The sequence below is a fragment of the Canis aureus genome, chromosome 29 (genome assembly GCF_053574225.1).
Source record: "Canis aureus isolate CA01 chromosome 29, VMU_Caureus_v.1.0, whole genome shotgun sequence".
Lineage (NCBI taxonomy): Eukaryota > Metazoa > Chordata > Mammalia > Carnivora > Canidae > Canis > Canis aureus.
In genome coordinates, this window is record NC_135639.1 from 8010081 (window position 1) to 8028130 (window position 18050).

Sequence of the window (18050 nt, forward strand, 5' to 3'; positions counted from 1 at the left end):
ATTCCATCCTATACAATTCCCCCCCCCCCCACTTTTCTTTCAAGTTAGCGTACTAATGACATCTGGGAAAGCTCAGAATTCAAGTGATGTTATAATTTGGGAACTCTTGGACCAGAATTGGAATATGGTTGTCAGTGTTCTTGGCCCTGAGGCTATGAGAAATAAGGAATTGTTCCACATAATTGTAGAGTGTCCTTGGATATCAGTCTTTCCTTTAAGACTACAATTTAGCTTTCTGATCTTGTTTTTTGGAAACACTGGAAGAATTACACAGATCTGCTCCCTCTAACATCTTTTTCAGGTATGGTTACATTAGATAAGAAGTCAGCAAAGATAAAGACTTGACTAGTAGTCAACAGGCTTGACAGGGATCTCTAAGAATTCCACAACCACTAGGTAGGTAATGATATATTCTTCTGAGTAATCCTTGGAGCATTTTCAAAAATTGATGATGCTCTGGGCTGTAAAGGAAATCTGAACCAGTTTCAGAGAATAGTAGTCAGACTGCAATGCCTCACCAACATACAGTTCCACCAGAAGAGTGTAATAAGGTTAATGAAAATATCACCATGTCTTTAGAAAATTAAAAAAAAAACTTCTTTTTTTTATTTTATTATTTTTTTTAATTTTTATTTATTTATGATAGTCACAGAGAGAGAGAGAGGCAGAGACATAGGCAGAGGGAGAAGCAGGCTCCATGCACCGGGAGCCCGACGTGGGATTCGATCCCGGGTCTCCAGGATCGCGCCCTGGGCCAAAGGCAGGCGCTAAACCACTGCGCCACCCAGGGATCCCCCAAAAAAAAAACTTCTAAATAATGAGTCATATTAAAAGATTTTACTGGCAACTAAAAAATAATTAGAACCCAACAGTAATGAAAAGATTGCATATCAAAGTTTGTGGAGTACCACAAAAACTCCTGTGTTCTCAGTAATTTTATACCTTGCCATGATTATATTCCAAAGAAAAAAGGTTAAATATTAGCTAAGGAAACTAGCAAAAGAATAACAGAAGAAACCCCTCAAAATGTATTAAAAATATTGTGATCAAAAACTAAGAGCAGAAATAAACGGAATGATAGAAAAACCAAGAAAAAAATAAAGGGATTTGTCTGTAGAAAGAATGATTTGCTAAGATTTAATAATCATTCCCAGTAAAATCTCTTAATGAAACTTTCTAATACAGATCACTAGTTACAGGGTGAAGAAGACTATTTTAAATGACATTAATCATAAAATAAAAGATGAATAAACTCAACTACATGGAAGTAGGAAAGCTTGCTCATCAAAAATTTAAAAACTGTAAGAGACAAGCTAAAAACTGAGAGAAGTTATTTGCAAATTAGGTAGTTGCAAAAGAAATAAAAGTTTAAAATACATAAAGAATAACAAATAAGAAAAATATGAACTGCTCCATAGAAAAATGTAGGTAAAAGATATGAAGAGGCAATTTGTGGAAGAGGAAACATGGTTAATAAACATGAAAATATGTTCAGCCTTACTAGTACTAAGGAATGCAAATAAGAGAACATTTTACACCCACTGGTTGGCAAATTAAGAAGTCTGACAGTAGCTGAGCGTTGAAGAGGATATGGGGCCAGTGGATCGCTCATGCATTGTGGGTGCAAGTGTAAATTAGCACAGGGACTTTGGAAAATAATTTGATTATCTTGTAAAGTGGAATATGTGTATATCCTATGACTCTGCGGTCCCACTTCTGGTGGTTTACACAAGATAAAGCAGCACTGTTCAGTACAGCAAAAAAATTGAAAATGACCTGTATGCCCACCATCATAAGGGCAAATAAACAATGACATCTTCATACTGAAGTAGAAAAGACTGAGCTACAGCTTTCTGCAACAACATGGATAAATCTTGGAAACATGAATTGAGAGAAAAAAGGGGCAGAAGACCACAATCAGTATGGTTACCCCCCCCCCATTTTTAAATATCAAAAGCAAGTAAAACCAAATAATGTCTTTTTAAGCATACACATATAGGGTAAAACAAGGGAGAAAGAGTGAGAATCATATCATCCAGGACACACTGGTTGCCTCCGAGTGGGAAGCAGGAGGATGGGACAGAGGGAATCACATATTACATAGAAATTATCCGTTAAATCAGGTTTTGGGCACAGATGGTAGGTTTATGGGTGTTTGTTGTATCAACATAGGGAAGACGACGAGCATGGACCATGGATGATACTGTGTAATGAGCCACGTTCTAGGAGTAGTCCCATACAGGGCCACTGAGGTGTTTAGGAATGAAAACAAAACTTAATGAATCCTATCAAGTCAATGTCATTCCTTAATCAACGTTCTATACTGCTCAGCTAAGCCATGTCCAGTGTTTGTTTCTTTTCCGTTATCAGTTTTTATTCTGCTGGAATTCTCTTCATAGGAATCAGAACTTAGGATAAATGATTGAATTTATATCAATATTTGACCATGGCAGGCTTTCTAATTTTGTACCTAACATTGTCCCTTCCTCCCTTCCTTCGTTCCTTCCTTTTTTTTTTTTTTTTGCTGTATTGTAACTTTTTATCATGAAAAATGCCAATCATACAGAATTGGAGAGAAAGTTTGCAGGGCCCCCGTGTGCCCATCTCAACTTAAACACCTTGTCAGCTCATGTTCCATCTACATTTGCACCCACTATCTCCTCCCCCTCCCAGAATTACTGAGGCAAATTCCAGAGTGGTGTCATTTCATTGGCAAATATTTCCATAAGTATCCCTGAAAGCTCAGGGTCCCTTTTAAAACCATGAACAATTGCCATTATCATATCAAAATCGAATGTTTCTTAGTATTATGAAATATCCAGTCAGGGTTCACATTTGCCCTATTATCTTTCTCTCTCACACAGGTTTTTTTTTTTAAGATTTATTTATATGAGAGAGAAAGAGTGTGAGTGAGTGGAGGAGGAGCAGAGATGGAGGGAGAGAGAGAGAATCTCCAGCAGACCCCCCACTGAGTGCAGAGACCTGACATGGGGCTCGATCTCACGACCTCGAGATCATGACCTGAGCCTAAACCAAAAGTCAGACACTTAATCAACTGAGCCATCAGTCGCCCCTCTTAGAGTTTGTTTAAACCAGGAGCCAACTAAAGCTCCCTCGTTGTGATGGGATATGTCCTCTTTCCAGTCTCCTTTAACCTATAGTTTTCTCCTGTTTTACTTTCTGCCTCTTATCCTGGCAATCTTGCTGTTGTTCAGCTCCTTGCGTATCTCAGAACAGCTGGGCTATAAGCCACTAGATTAGATCGTCTTGTAGCATTTTCCATTGTGTGAGCGCTGCCAAGCGTATGTTTGCCATGTCGTGTAACCTGTTCTTCTGCGTTTCCTGTAAATTGGCAGTGAGATTTAGACCAGACTAGGCTCGATGGAACAGGGGTTGTTGGCAAGCTGTAGCCTGTAGGTGGGCCACTTGCCGCCCAAGCTTGTTTGGGTAAGTGGTGTTTTATTGGAACCCAGCCCTGTTCATTGGTGTATTGTCTCTGGCGCTTCCCCTGACACAAGGACAGGGTTGAGTAGTTGGGACAGGGACCATGGTGCCCTCAAAATCTAAAGTATTTCCCATCTAGTCCTTTATAGAAAACAGCTGCCGGCCCCTGGATTTTAGAGGCTTGGTCATATTCTGGGAGGATATTTCTCCTTTAGGTGTATGTTCTTCCCTCGGGAGACACATTACATTGGTTTTCTCTCTTTCTCTGCTCTTGTAGCCATGGATGAACAGGCCTGGCCCATTGGTTCATTGGCGTTGCCAAGTGTTGATACTCTAACTTGGTCTTTCCCTCTGAGCATTAACTGGAGTATTCCTACAAAAAGAAACTTCTCTGGATTTCTCTCTGTCTTTTTAAATCCATGATCTGCATGAAGTCCAGTTTTCCTAGGACAGATATTGAAAGTCTAAATTTTGCTAAAAGTATTCCATGAAATGGTGGCTCTTCCAACTGTGCCCCTGTTTGGAAAGTAGAGAGAGAAAGCCATTTCCTTCCTATTTAATCTATCAGCGCATGTTTAAATTCACCATATTCACAGGTGGCAGTGGAGACCAGGGCTGTCATAGCCTGGATGGAGAAAATCCCCTTCGTCCTGGGTGGCAACCTACAGGGGGGCGAGCTGGTGGTGGCGTACCCCTACGACATGGTGAGGTCCATGTGGAAGACACAGGAGCACAGCCCCACGCCTGATGACCACGTGTTCCGCTGGCTGGCCTACTCTTACGCCTCCACTCACCGGCTCATGACTGATGCCAGGAGGAGGGTATGCCACACAGAGGACTTCCAGAAAGAGGACGGGACTGTCAACGGGGCCTCCTGGCACACTGTCGCCGGAAGTAAGTCTCTGGTGGCCTTGCTGTGGTGGAGCCAGAGGGTACTGGACTCCTGGGCCAGTGAGGGACCCAGCCCTCCCTGATCATTTGTTAGGGGTGTAGTAGTAACTGTAGCCTGCCTTTCACAAGGCGCCGGCGCTCTGCACAGACTCCTCCTTGTTCCTTCCCATAGTCTTGGGGTGTGTGGCTACTCCCTGTTTTATGAATGAGATCGTAGGGGCTTGGATATCTGAAGCAGTTGCTCCAAACAAGAAGGGGGACAGAGCTGGGTCTCTGTGTCCCTGTGGCCGGCTCTTAGCCACTGAGCTATTCGGATTCTGTAGGGTCAGAGACAGTTTATGTGGACCTGGAGGAAGTATGGGACCAAGAAGCAAACCGAGCAAAGGGGCAGAGGGCATGTGTGTGTTGGTGCTGGGGCCAGGGTGTTTTTACCCAGAGCCATTCCCATCATGGGGACGTCCCGTGCTGTAGGTCCCCGGAAGGGCTGGGTATATTGCACTTGGGTGTGAAGTGACTCCAAGCTGCAGGTGTGTCCTGAGGCTCGACGTGTGGTGAACACCGTTTCACAAATCTCCCAGCTGCTGGAGGTCAGCAGCCTGGCCTTCCAGGCAGATCAGAACATCTGGTCAGAGCCCAGTTGTGTGCAATGCAGGAAATATGTGGTCTTGCTCCTGGCCTCCCTAAGGGACCAGAAAGGCCTGCAGCAGGGACTTTAGGAATTCCTTGCAGTAGCCACAGAGGACCCCAGGGTCCCACTCAGGATTAGCTTTCTTTGCTGTGTCTGGGCCGCCCCCGCCCAGGGCTCCCCAGTGAGGAGGGATGAGGATGTCACATTCCCTAAGGTCCCTCAGCTCTGAGATGGCAAGAGCCCAAGCATAATACTCATTGCCTTATTTTCTTGACTTTGTGGGGGTTGGTCAAACTACCAATGAATTTGAAAAATGTTCTATGTCAAACAGACCTAGATTCACAATTCAGTTCATCACTCGGATGCTGCATGACCCTGGGTGAGCTCCTTTCTCTCTTGGAACCCATTTGTGAAATGAGTATGATGGTAACAGTGAAGGTGGTGAGCCCTTTGTGACTGTCATGAGGCTCTCATGGGTGGTGGGTTTGGAATGTTCCCCAGCTAGCTTATCAGACGCACACAGCTATGACCTGCTCCTACGTCCACCTTCGTCCCCCCTTCCAGTGGGATGCTCTCCATCACACCTCTTACTCTGTTCCCCTAAGTAGCCATCCTATTATTTCCCTTTGCTAGATTCAGCCTTCACATATTTTTCAGATATGTGTCTGTGCTTGGGGAAAAACATTAAAAGGTAGCAAATAGATTTGTGCCTATGGCCACGTTTTCACATGTACATAAAGTTTGCCATTTTTTTCTTGGCCACCTACCCAGCAGAGGTGTTTTATTTATTTGCCATCATAGTTTTGCCTTATGCAAAATAAATGCAAATCCCTGTCAATCAATATGATTTTCTAATGGCCAAAAACCATTCTTTCTTTGCAATTCTAAACCTAAACATCTGCAACAACCTTTATGTAAAATATTGGTTTATTTTTCATGACCACTCTATGTTGGGTATAGACCAAGCTGGATTCGTTGGCGTCCAGTCAATAGTCACGTTCTGAAAAGTTGGCAGCCACATAATCACATAGGCAGCATTTGATTTTTTCCTATCAATTATGTTTTCCATTATTTCAGGGACTTTTGTGGCAGAGCCATGTGGCGGCTGGAGCCTTCTTAATCACTCTTCCTCCTGGCGGTGTGAGGAAGTGTGCAGATTCATCTCTTTGTAGATTAATGAAATGTGACTTCTGATTCCTTCCCTCCCTCTCCACCTCCGCTCCATCTTTTTGTTCGGTTCTTGCTCGCTCATTAGCCGTGAGTGACAAGGCATTAGTTAATGGAGATGGGGCAGTTGAGAGCAGGCTTCGGGAAAGCTCAAAACACACATCATTTGTAGTGATGCCGGACCCCCTTTGTTCCTGGGCTGCCATCCCGTGTCCTCTACCATCCTGTCCCCACAATGAAACACGTGCTGAGCTAGTGGTGGGTGCCTGGGTCTTAAGGAAGGCACAGCTCTGTGCTCCTGGAAGAAGCCTCCATGGTAGGATTCTAGACCAAGAGAGCACAGGGGAACATCTTGGCCCAGGTTGTGTGGGGGACTATCTGGGTCACACCACAGCTCCTTGCCTACATGTAATGCTATTGAAGCCATTCTTCACCAAGTATTCTCAGCTCACCCCATTTGCTGTAGGACCAGAAGTCAGCAGCAAAGGTAGCCTGGTTCAAGCTTTTCCGCCCCCTTCTTCTGGCTTCTCAGCATTTCACTGATTCCTCTGGCACTTGTAGTGCTTTGAAGACACATTGCAAGGTGGCAGGCCTGCTCCAGAGTTTCTTATGTAACATTGATTTGTTTCCACACCAACAAGACATAAAAGGTTGGGAATAATGAAAATTTTATGTGCACAGAGGCATCCAGCCATCTCAGTGTGTGCCACCTGTGCTAACTAGTGGACATGGTGTCCGTTGGCCATGTTGTGCCCTCTTGTAATTCCATACTTTGAGTTCAAGTGAATGAGTTGACATGGCATTTGACCAACCTTCTTCAACCAGACCAGGCCCCTGTGAAGGGTGTTTCATTAACGTGACATGGTCCCACCCCTTTATACCACAGCTCTCTGTCCTTGTTTTATCACAAATGTGATCAAAGCCCCATCTGATGACATGTGAGTGGTTCAAATCTGGAATCCGCTAAAGAGAGTGGCTGTGTGTTTTGTACCATTTTGCCTGTGACTTTAGCAATTAGGCAGAGATTGATACAGAACTACTCTTGACACCCAAAGCCGTAATTTTTAATCAGGTCTTTCCATTGGAGCAACGTATCACTGAGCATGATGGTGAGGTAGGCAAGAAGGGGAGAAGACACATGCCTAGGGCTAAGGCTGGTTGGCGTGCAGGAGGACCTGCTCCTTTGCTCAGGCACCACAGAGAAACCCAGCACACCCAACTCTGCTGTCTTAGCCTTGACCCTCAGAACCCAAGGGGGTGGCTCGTGGAGGGGCCTCCTGCCAGGTGTGTGCTTCCTATGGTCACTCACAGCATAGCTGCACTGTGTTCTTGCTAATCACCCTGTTCCCCAAAACAAAAATGTCGGGAAGAACTTTATGCCACCTAACATTCATTTCTTCACTTTGCAAATTTTGGGTGCTATAATGGGGTAAATGTTGTTCCCACCCACCACCCACCACAAATATATGTATATATATACACATCTGCTTCCTAATCTCTGGAACCTGTGGATGTGACCTGGTTTGAAAAATGGGTCTTTGCTTGTATAATTAAATTAAGGGTCTCAAAGTGAGGTTATCCTGGGTCACCTCGATGGGTCTTAAAATCATTGACAAATGTCCTTATAAGGGACAGAGAAGGCCATCTGAAGATAGAGACTGGGATCCTTAGTGATGCAGCCACAAACCAAGGAACACCAAAAGCTGGAAGAAGCAAGAGAGCTTCCTCCCCTAAAGCCTTGGGAGAGAGCACAGCCCTGCCAATCCCTTGATTTCAGACCTCCAGACTCTAGAACTGTGGGAAGATAAATTTCTGTGTTTGAAGCTCCCCAGTTTGTGATCGTTTGTAACAGCAGCCCCAGAATATTATCACAGGACTGACTCCACGCCAGGCTGGGCACCTCACTTCCTGTTGCAGTAGTGTCAGGATGTGAGAGATCCATCTGCTCTTAGGCTCGGTTGGTGAGTGTGTTCACCCTGCGGCCTCCAAGCAGCCAAGCTCTGGAGATAAGAGCAAGGTCTTGTCTTGGCATCGCACACACTGAGGTTCAAACCCTGACTCTGGCTCTTTCCAAACACATGGTTCTAGATACATTTCCTAGCTGTTCTCTATCTCAATGTTCTTATTTATAAAGTTGTGCCATGCTGTCTATCTCTCTGCTAAGTTTGTGGTCAGTGGGTGCAGAGCACTAAGGACAGGTCCTGGCTCATGGGTGGCACTCAGCAAAGAGTGGTAGGTAGGGGTGGCTTGTGGTATGAATGAGAATGGAACACTGTTATAGAACTAGAGCTGAGAGCAGCATAACTATAGAGAGAAACTTTTTAAAAAATATTTTATTTATTTATCCATGAGAGAGAGAGAGAGAGAGAGAGAGAGAGAGAGGCAGAGACACAGGCAGAGGGAGAAGCAGGCTCCATACAAGGATCCTGATGTGGCACTCCACCCCAGGACTCCCGGACATGCCCTGAGCAAAGGTAGATGCTCAGCCACTGAGCCACCCAGGCGTCCCATATAGAGAGAAACTTATACCCGTAGAATCCGTACTGTTAATTCATGGTAACTTTATTCTAAAAATAATGTATTAAACTGAGTTTAATAAGCAGAATTTTATCTGAAAAGCACTTATTTTCATCTTCCTTTTGTCAGAGATGTTTCCATTTAGACCTGTCTTCCCCGTAAACCTTCCTGGCTGTATCCTCTCCACTCCCGTCCCCTCCCCTCCCCTTTGCTGTAATTAATTTGATGTCTATAGGGGATACTTGATACCTCCTTGTTCAAATGAGGTGTTCTGAATCCTGTTCTTGAACATTCTCTCTGCTTCCCTTCTGCCACTTTGAGCACCGTTCAGTGACAACATTGTCCGGTTGGCTTGGCAGGTCTCAACGACTTCAGCTACCTTCACACAAACTGCTTTGAGCTGTCCATCTACGTGGGCTGTGATAAGTATCCACACGAGAGTGAGCTGCCCGAGGAGTGGGAGAATAACCGGGAATCCTTAATTGTGTTCATGGAGCAGGTGAGTGCACATTGCGGTGGAAGCTAGCAAAGAAATGGGGTTGATTAGGGGACTGAGAACCTGAGACCAGATTAGTGCTTCGGACCGTGGCTGCCATGCTGGGCTGGCCCCACACAGTGTTGGAAGAACCACCATCTCTCTGTACTTGATCCAGCCCCACAAGTGAGCCATAAAGCCTGTGGTGGCTCACACTGGGTCACGGTGAGGATGACCAGATGCTGCCCTATGGGGACAGGGTGACGTGTCCAAGCCAGCATGCCCAGTCCCCTTGTGCTAGGCTGCTAGGGTTGCATAAAAACATACCACCCAGTGGGGTGTAAGCAACAGAAATTACAGTTCTGGAGGCTGGAAGTGAACATCATTCCATGGACCCCCCCTTGGCTGGCAGATGGCTGTCTCCTCCCCGTGTCCTCACATGGTCTTCCCCCCATGAACACACTCTCCTGGTGTCTCTGCGGGCCCACATTTCCTCCTATAAGGGTGTCAGGTTGGATCAGAGCTCACCCCGGGGGGTGTTTGGCTCACAGCCTTCTTCACTGTGCCCATCAGGCCGGGTGAGTCGTGAGCTCACCCCGTTTCTTGTCATGTTTGCTGGGCAGGTCCATCGCGGCATCAAAGGCATGGTGAGGGACTCCCACGGAAAAGGAATTCCGAACGCCGTGATCTCTGTGGAAGGTGTCAATCATGACATCCGAACAGGTAACTGAGTGTAGATGATCTGTCTCTCGGGAGGGAACGTCTGTTTTTTCGAAGCATTTCACTCTGGTTAAAATCACATGTCGAGTGCTGGAAACTTCTCACTGAGAGCTGAATGATCATCTCCTTCTTCAAATTCCCCATGGAGACCCTCGAAAGCAAGGTTCTCCACCTGTGCTTCCTGGTTTCTCCCTTATTCAGATGAAAACCAGATGCCAGAGAGGTGAAAGGACCTGCTGGTGGTTTAGGAGGCAGGTGGGGCCTGGGTTCGAGTGTCTGACTCCCAGCCGGGGGCATGCTCCTGCTCTCTCAGGGTTTCCCCACTGCTGTGAAACCCGTGTAGCTCTCCCCTGTGCCCAGGACTGTCATCACCTGGGACAGCGCTCTGTGTGTCCGGCGGGACGTGAGGAAATGGTGACCTTGACTGTGACAGGGGACGTGTGCAGCACGATGCAGTGACAGATGCATGGGGAAGAGAATTGGCTAGAGGCCTAAGGCTGGTTGTCTGCAGGAGTCCTGGTGGAGATGGTGTGTCCATGAGCCTGTTGACACCCCCACGCAGAGGGTTTGGGCCACCCGGGAGACTCTGCAGAGCACCGTGTCAGAGCATGGGTGGGTGGCTTTGCTTTGGTGTCAGCTGCAGTGAGCAGAGCATGGGGCCCTGTGTTGGTTTCCAGTGGGCATTGTGACAAATGACCATACACCTAAAAAATAAGAAATGTATTCTTTCACAATTATGGAGGCCGGAGGTGTGAAATCCTGGTGTCAATGGGCTGTGCTCCCGCCGGAGCCCCCGGGGAGGACCCTCCCTTGGCTCTTGCAGCTTCCTTGGCCGTGTCACTCCATTTCAGCCTCCATCTCTGTGGCCTCCTCCTGTGTCTCCTCCTCTCTGCCTCTTACAAGGACACCTGTCATGGATTTAGGGCCCACCCAGGTCATACAGGATGATCTCATGTGGAGATCCTTAGTTATACCTGCAAAGATCCTTTTCCCAAATAAGGCCACATTCCTAGGGTCTGGGTGGGAGGTTGTGGGCTGCTGGGGGCCATCATTCAGCCTACTCCAGGGCCTTCCCTGGGCACAGAGGACAGACTCAGCAGCAGGAGAAGGGAAGTCATGATTGCCAGGAGAAAGACCTGTTCAGCCCTCGGACACGCTTGAACAACTGGGATAAACAGGGTATGAGGCCGATTCAGGAAGCTTTTAATGTGGCCTGAGCTGAACCTATTGGTTCAAGAGCTTACACTGTATGGGATGGCCAGTGATTCCAGGGTGGAGGAGGTTCCTAGGTTGTGTGACTTTCAGATTTAAAACGGGGACAATCCCAGAGAAACTGGGCCAAGTCCATCTTGCTCCTGTGTTCCCCACGTGTTATCACCTGTACAGCCAGTGACGGCTGGAATGATCTACAAGGTGTCGATGGGGAACAGAGATTCGGCCTTGGTTCCACCCCACACCCCACTGTCAGCAAATAGATGCTGTATCTAGGCCCGCTCACCGCCTCCTGGGCTGTTGGCTGGTCTCACCTGCAGCCCTGCCGGGGTCACTGCGGTCCCCTCCAGGCAGGCTTCTCCTACGTCTGCCCTCACAGCCCCGCAGACAGGGTGAGCTTGTTACCAGCTAAGTGGGTGATGTGCCCCTTTCTTGAACCCTGCAGGGGTACCCCAGAGTCCTCAGGGTACCCTCTCAGCCATACAGGATTGGGCTACCGGTGACTTCCTAAACCTCTTCTTCTGGGGTCACCAGCTCTCTCAGTTTGCTCAGGACTGCCCCCATTTAAAACTGAAAATCACGAGTCCCAGGTTTGGTCAAATAGGAATAATTGTTCCTCCATGCTTTCTACCCCTTCCTGCACCCCCGCCAGCTCCTTCCTTGAGGACTGAGGCTGCACATGGTGGTCAGGGGGGTCCTCACTCTCCCACCTCCTACCACCTGAACCTCCTTCCCTCAAGAATCCCTTGGTTCCTTCCTCATCCCCTGTAGGTCTTTGCTCAGTTGTCACCGTGTCAACAAGTCCCGCCATGGTGACCACCTTTGCTAGCATCGCACACCTGCCCCTACCACCTGCCGATTCCTCTCTGCCTCCTGCCTTCTCCCCTAGTGCCTCTGCATCTGACGTCTGACACTGTGCCGGAGAAGCTAGGACCCACGAGACTTATGGTGTTTCTGCCCCTCCTCCACTGGCTCCTAGACCAGGGATCCTTGAGGCTTTTGTGCCTCAATGAAGTATAAGCACACTGCCTGGCACATAGCAGGTGCTTAATAAATGTTTGTTGAATGAACAAACGAATTTGAATGAATGAACATGACATGGTGTTTCCGGGTTGCACAAAGAATGGCTGAGCTGGGATTTGAGCCAGGGGACTCGGACTGCAAATGTGGTGCCCCTGCCCTTGCCCTCATGCTGATCCTCCTGAGGGGACAGGAGTCTCTTCTCCAGACTGTTCACATACATTAACAGACCCGGTCCTCCTAACAAACGCTTCCATTTGACCTTGGAGGAAAAGGAGCCCCTGGGACCTTATGATGGGCTAGGCTGGGATTCAGACTCCAGTGCCAGACTGACCTGGCTGCCTGCTGACGTGCCTGGTACAGAAGGCCAATTGTCGTTTAAATGGGGGAAATGTAGCTGACGTGCCAGGAACTGGTAGATCGCTGTGTGATGCCCTGACTCGCCTTCATGTTTTCTGAATCTCCCTACCGCTTGTCCTTGGGGATCCTTGAGCTTTCACACTATGCAACATGGCATTTGGTACAGAGCCTCCCTTCACAGGCATCCACGGATCCGTGCGTTCATTCACTGACTCATTCATTCATTCATTCAGCAAATGCAGGTTCTGAACTGGTAATGGGCAGGATCTCCGCAGGATGCTGGCGATCCTTATGAATAGAAGAGACTGCTACATCTGGCTCCGCATAGGACTCGTATTTTAAGCATTACTAACAAGCTGCTGTAAAAGAATGATTCACAAAAGAGCCTAGAACATTCTTGGGACTATTAGTACTTTGTACACGCAATGCGAGAAAACAGGAGGGTTTTAAATGGGGTGGGAGAGAAAGAGTCCCCTGAGCCCCACAAGCCAGAAGAGAGTGCTGTGTGTGCCTAATGAGCTCTGAACCTCAAGCCTCTATGATCACAGAGGCGGTTTGGATGAGCCCATAGGAGCCGCCTCCCCCTCTCCCTTTATTTCTCCCCTAAGGTAATTTCCCAGTGTATTCTCATAACTGATGAACTCCGTACTCTACACATGGTTACTTACTGTATTTGTTTCGGTGCTTGAAGTAGCTCTGAATTTGCCTTGATCTCTCTCCGAGGCTTCTGCAATCTGACAAGTTTTATTTCAGGAGGGATTTTGCATTAAATCAACAGGGGAATTGAATTCCAAGGAGTGAGAAGTTAGTAAGAGTGCTTTTTAAATGCATGTAAATATGTTGGCCAAACACCTGACTCAGAGTGCTCCATGACTGCCCTATGTCTGGTGGACACTAACCTGCTAATGACTGGATGTTTGTTAGCACCTGGGTTGTCCCACCGACCACCATGCTGAGCGACACCGAGCTGTGTACTGTCTTCCCCCTGCAGCTCCACAGAACATTCACCCTTTAACCCAGACCAGATCACCCCATGGGATAGTCACCTAACATGCTGACCCCTGAATTTCATGAAGTAGATGATTCTAGACTTTACTGGTGGTCGGGGGAAGAAGCTGGGATTACAAGTAGAGCCTTGGTGATAAATGTGGGGAAAGCCTAACCAAGGACTTTTAGGGGAGAGGGTGCATGGCCAGGCAGATGAGAGCATTGAGCTCTCCAGGTTTCAGAAATGGAGACTTGCAGAGTCCAGAGCTTACACCCCTTCTTCAGATTCTGTGAACCTAAACAAATTCCTGATGGTTTTCATTCATCTTATTGTGCACCTACTGTGTGCTGGCCTAGAGATACAGGCAAACAAGACGGATACGGCCCCTCACCTCAAAGAGTATGCATTCTAGTGGGAGAGACCTATAAGTAATTATAAAAGGAAATCTAAAAGTTAATTGCAGGCTATGGTGAAGGCCAAGGAAGAAAGAATTTGAATAGTATATAGAAACTATTGGGAAAGTCAAGGAAGCTTCCCTCTCTGGAGGGTGAATTGCATCGTGAGGCTCAGGCCATCTTGACTCCCCAACAGAGAATACTTGGCGTGCTCTTGCCTTCTGAAAAGCATGAGATGGCATTTCATTTCATTGAAAAACTCGGATTTTTACCAAAGGGAAGACTCAGGGCGCAGCGCCCAGGAACTCTGAGCCAGCCACCTGCGTGGTGGCTACCCCGACCTCCCACACTGGGTCCTGTTTACCGGTAAGCAGGCCACACGGATGTGTGGCAGACAGCTGCCTACAGAGTTCATTTTTCACAGCATGTTGTGTTCTTGTGAGCTCACTCAATTGCATGGAAATGTCTCGGGTGAATCAAGATGGTGATTTAGACCTGGTGCTTCAAAGTGTCATATGTGTGTGGGAGATATATATTCACGCATGCACACACACACACACACACATATACAATCTCTCCCATCTCTTAGAAGACTTGAGGGCCTGTGTAGACAAACGACCCTTGCCCAGGGCCTCCTTACACCTTTCTTCTTTTTCTTCTGGCACCAAAGCTTTAGACCAGGTGGGACACTGAGATTGCCATGAGAGAGAGACCCAGACCTGGCTCTGGGAGACCTGCTGGCTACTAGCTGTGTGACCTCGTGCAGGACGTTTACACACCCCAACCCCCAGCCCCTGGGCATCAAATCACTCATAGGAAGGCAATCATTATACAACCCACATCAGAGGTTTGCTTGGAGGTTCATCAGATCAGTATCTGCCCCAACCTTCCGGGTGCCACGCCCTCCATGGGGTTCGCTGGTCACCCCTTTTTTTGCCTCAAAGGCTCATTTAAGATCAGAGGTCTAAGTGTCCTTAGCAGGTTGTAGGCTTCTGGGGAGGAGAGCCTTGCGTGGAACCTCTCAACACAACAGAGATCTAGCCTAGAGCGAAGGATGGACACGGGGCCCATGATGTACTTGTTGGGTGGCTGACCAGCAGTGTCACTGGGGAGGCGGGGGCTCAGCCTCACACCACCAGCATGTCTGTGCTCCAGCAACTTCACATTTTCTTGGCCGCAGGGCCAGGGAATGCAGATACCAGGCTTCCTCCTGGGCCATTTGGCCCTGGTCCCCCGTAGTCTACTATTTCTCTTTTCAGAAGTCAAGAGCCCCACCCCTGAAAAGAATTACTATTCTGTATTTATAGACGTGCAAAGAGGAGGCCAGGAAGCCAGGCACTGATGGCTTTTCAAGATGGCATTTTGTGGTGAGGGCACAGCATTTGGAAGCTCAAGTTCATAATGAATGGCGTGTATTGTCACAGAGAAAGGCGCGTGAGTGATCATTTCTCCATCTCCACTCACGTGTGTTAACACTGCGGGGAGCCTACACCCGGGCCCTCTGCCTGTTAAAACCATTAAGGTGGCTTCCACAGAGGAAAACATTCAAAATGCATTAAGAATTTGCAAAAAAAAAAATAAATAAATAAAAAAGTTGCCTCTGCAGAGGCTCAAATTCCGTACGGCCAGCCTCTGAGTCTCTCTCTGGCCAGGATGCTGGTCAAGGAATAGTAGCAGGTCTGGTGGTATCTGCCTTGGAAGAGGACCGCTCTGAGCTCCCCTACTTTCTCTTGACAGCCAGCGATGGGGATTACTGGCGCCTCCTGAACCCCGGGGAGTATGTGGTCACGGCCAAGGCGGAAGGGTTCACCTCGTCCACCAAGAACTGCATGGTCGGCTACGACATGGGGGCCACGCACTGTGACTTCACACTCAGCAAAACCAACCTGGCCAGGATCCGGGAGATCATGGAAAAGTTCGGGAAGCAGCCCATCAGCCTGCCAGCCAGGCGACTGAAGCTGCGGGGGCGGAAGAGACGACAGCGCGGGTGACCTCCCCACACTGGACACCTGCCCTGCACCCCTGCAGATTAAATCACCCCCAGTTGTAACTCCGTAGAGGACTCGCCCCCTGTAGTTTTCTCTGTAGCTCAGAATACCTGAGAGAATGTGTTCATTGCAAGGCTGGTCCCGAAGGGAGGGCTGAAAGCTTAGGATATATATATATATATATTGTCTTTGTTGCATTTATCCAAATAACTTGGACAGATCAGCAGAGAAAGGCTGGTTAGGAGTGAGAATTGAGCAACTCAGCCTGGGAAATCGGAGGCGGAGAGCGGGCTTGCCGGCTCAGGGCCTCCTGGCTGCACAGGAGGGGAAGCCAGTGCTCCCCCCTCTTGCTTGCGTGACAGCAAGAGCTCCTGGTGCATTTGCATTTTGTGTGGCTCCGATTGCAGCACTTCCCGGGCCCTGCGGTCCCAAAAGTTACCATTTGAGATGCTCGTGGGCCTTCCCCTCGCTGGCCCCGGGACATTCTGAGCTGCTCCAGATTCATTCCACATTCTGTGGACAATAGAGACATTAGCAAGTGAGCATCAGTGAGCCCCTTGAATCAGTTTAGTTTCCCTTTCCACAAAGGACTGTGTTTATAAAAGGAGAAAAGTGCTGAACTAGATCACCAGTGGTCGGTGGGCAGTGGAGTGCAGTGGTTCTCATTCATTGCCTACATGCAGGGCTCACAGAGAAGCCCCAGTCTCCCTGCTGGTCCAGCAGCACCTCCAGCCCTGGGTGCTGAGGCAGAGGAAAGCGGGAGGAGCCGCCCTTCCAAAGGGAGTCGATCCTTCAGCCTCTTTGACCTGCAAGAACTTAAGGAGGGCCAGGAGGAGGCTGACTTGCCACTCTCTCTCTGCTCAAGACGTTCCTCCTTTCATGGAAATGAGCACTCATAAGTTGGCGTAGCATCACCAAGGGAGTTATTTTTGATGTGTGGAATGCCAGACCTTCAGATGGGGCCAAATGTGATGAAAAGCTCTTAGAATTATCTGTGGAATATTGGTTTGGGCAGGGTAATTGGATGACCCTATAATAAAACAGATTGTCTTCTTTTTATTACTGTTGCCACCTGGGCAGAGGTGGCCCTGGGGAGAGTGAGAAAAATAAAACAAGCAAATGGTGAGATCCTTCCAGCGTGTGGTTTTCCTGGGCAGATGCGCAGCCACCCAAATGCCATGCCCCACTGCCTCTCCCTGGGGTCAGTGCCTCCAGAGGCAGTGCCTGCCTAGGGAGGGGTGTCCTGTGCCTTCCTCCACCCCGCCCACCCCCCAAGCTTGGTACTGGTGCTGACAGCTGTGTGTTCCCTGCTCCCCTCCCAGGAGAGCCACATGCCTGGGTAAAGTCATCCTGACGCTTGGGATCCGCTAATGACTGCCGGGGATGCCAGCGAGCATCTTTCCAGAAAGGAACCTTATGCAACTCTCTGACAGTCTACACCGGAGATTGCAAATGTTCCTTATAAAGGATCAGATGGTAAATATTTCAGGCTCTGTGGCCAGTTTCTGTTGCAAGTACTCAACTCTACTGTGGTAGCACAAAAGCAGACCTGCATTATGCACAGAGGAGCGAGCATGGCTATATTTCAATAAAACTTTATTTACAAAAGCACGTAGTAGTTAGATGTGAACCCCCGGGCTGGGGCACGACTAGCTGACCCCTGCTCCAAATCAGCACCATGCGATAGAACTTTCTGTGTTGATGGAGATGTTCTCTTCCCGCGCGAGCTAACACAGTAGTCACTAACCACGTGTGGGTAGCGAGCACTTGAAATGTGGCTTGTGCAACTTGGGACGGAATTTCTGGTGTTATATCATTTCCACCCATTTAGATTTCACTTGTAACAGCCATATGAGCTCGTGCAGCTCTCCATCCAGCCCACGGTAGGAAGAACTTAGGTGGCGTCACCAGTTGGGGTAGGTGGTGATGTGGATAAAGCCCTTGAGGTGATGAACCTTCGGAAGAGCCGTAGCCGTTCCCAGCGCCTCAGCAGACCCGATTTGTCAGGGCCCCGCGGTGCCAAGATGACTCAGTCTAACTGCTGGTGACTAGCGCTGTCCCCTTCGGGCTGTTGGTGACACACTCTGCTGTCTGCAGGCCTGCCGTCAGCCCTGGCCCCCTGATAGGCGTCTTGGGCTTGCAGGCCAGGGCTGTGGGCTCTCGGCCTGTGCCCTCCCCACCCCAGTGTGTGACCTGGGCCCTGGCGGCCTCTCTACCATCCCATCTGTTCCTGCAGAGGGAATCG

General features: G+C 48.5%; 1 protein-coding gene across 1 annotated transcript in view; it reads left to right on the top strand.

The window, feature by feature from the left end:
• Positions 1–16931, top strand: part of CPXM2 (carboxypeptidase X, M14 family member 2) — a 130552-nt gene extending 113621 nt beyond the window's left edge. The window contains exons 11-14 of the mRNA XM_077877309.1: positions 4041–4338; positions 9007–9146; positions 9746–9845; positions 15555–16931. Of these exons, the coding sequence (XP_077733435.1) occupies positions 4041–4338; positions 9007–9146; positions 9746–9845; positions 15555–15808 (792 nt within the window). The 3' untranslated portion in view covers positions 15809–16931. The remainder of the gene's footprint in view (positions 1–4040; positions 4339–9006; positions 9147–9745; positions 9846–15554) is intronic.
• Positions 16932–18050: the final 1119 nt, after the last annotated feature.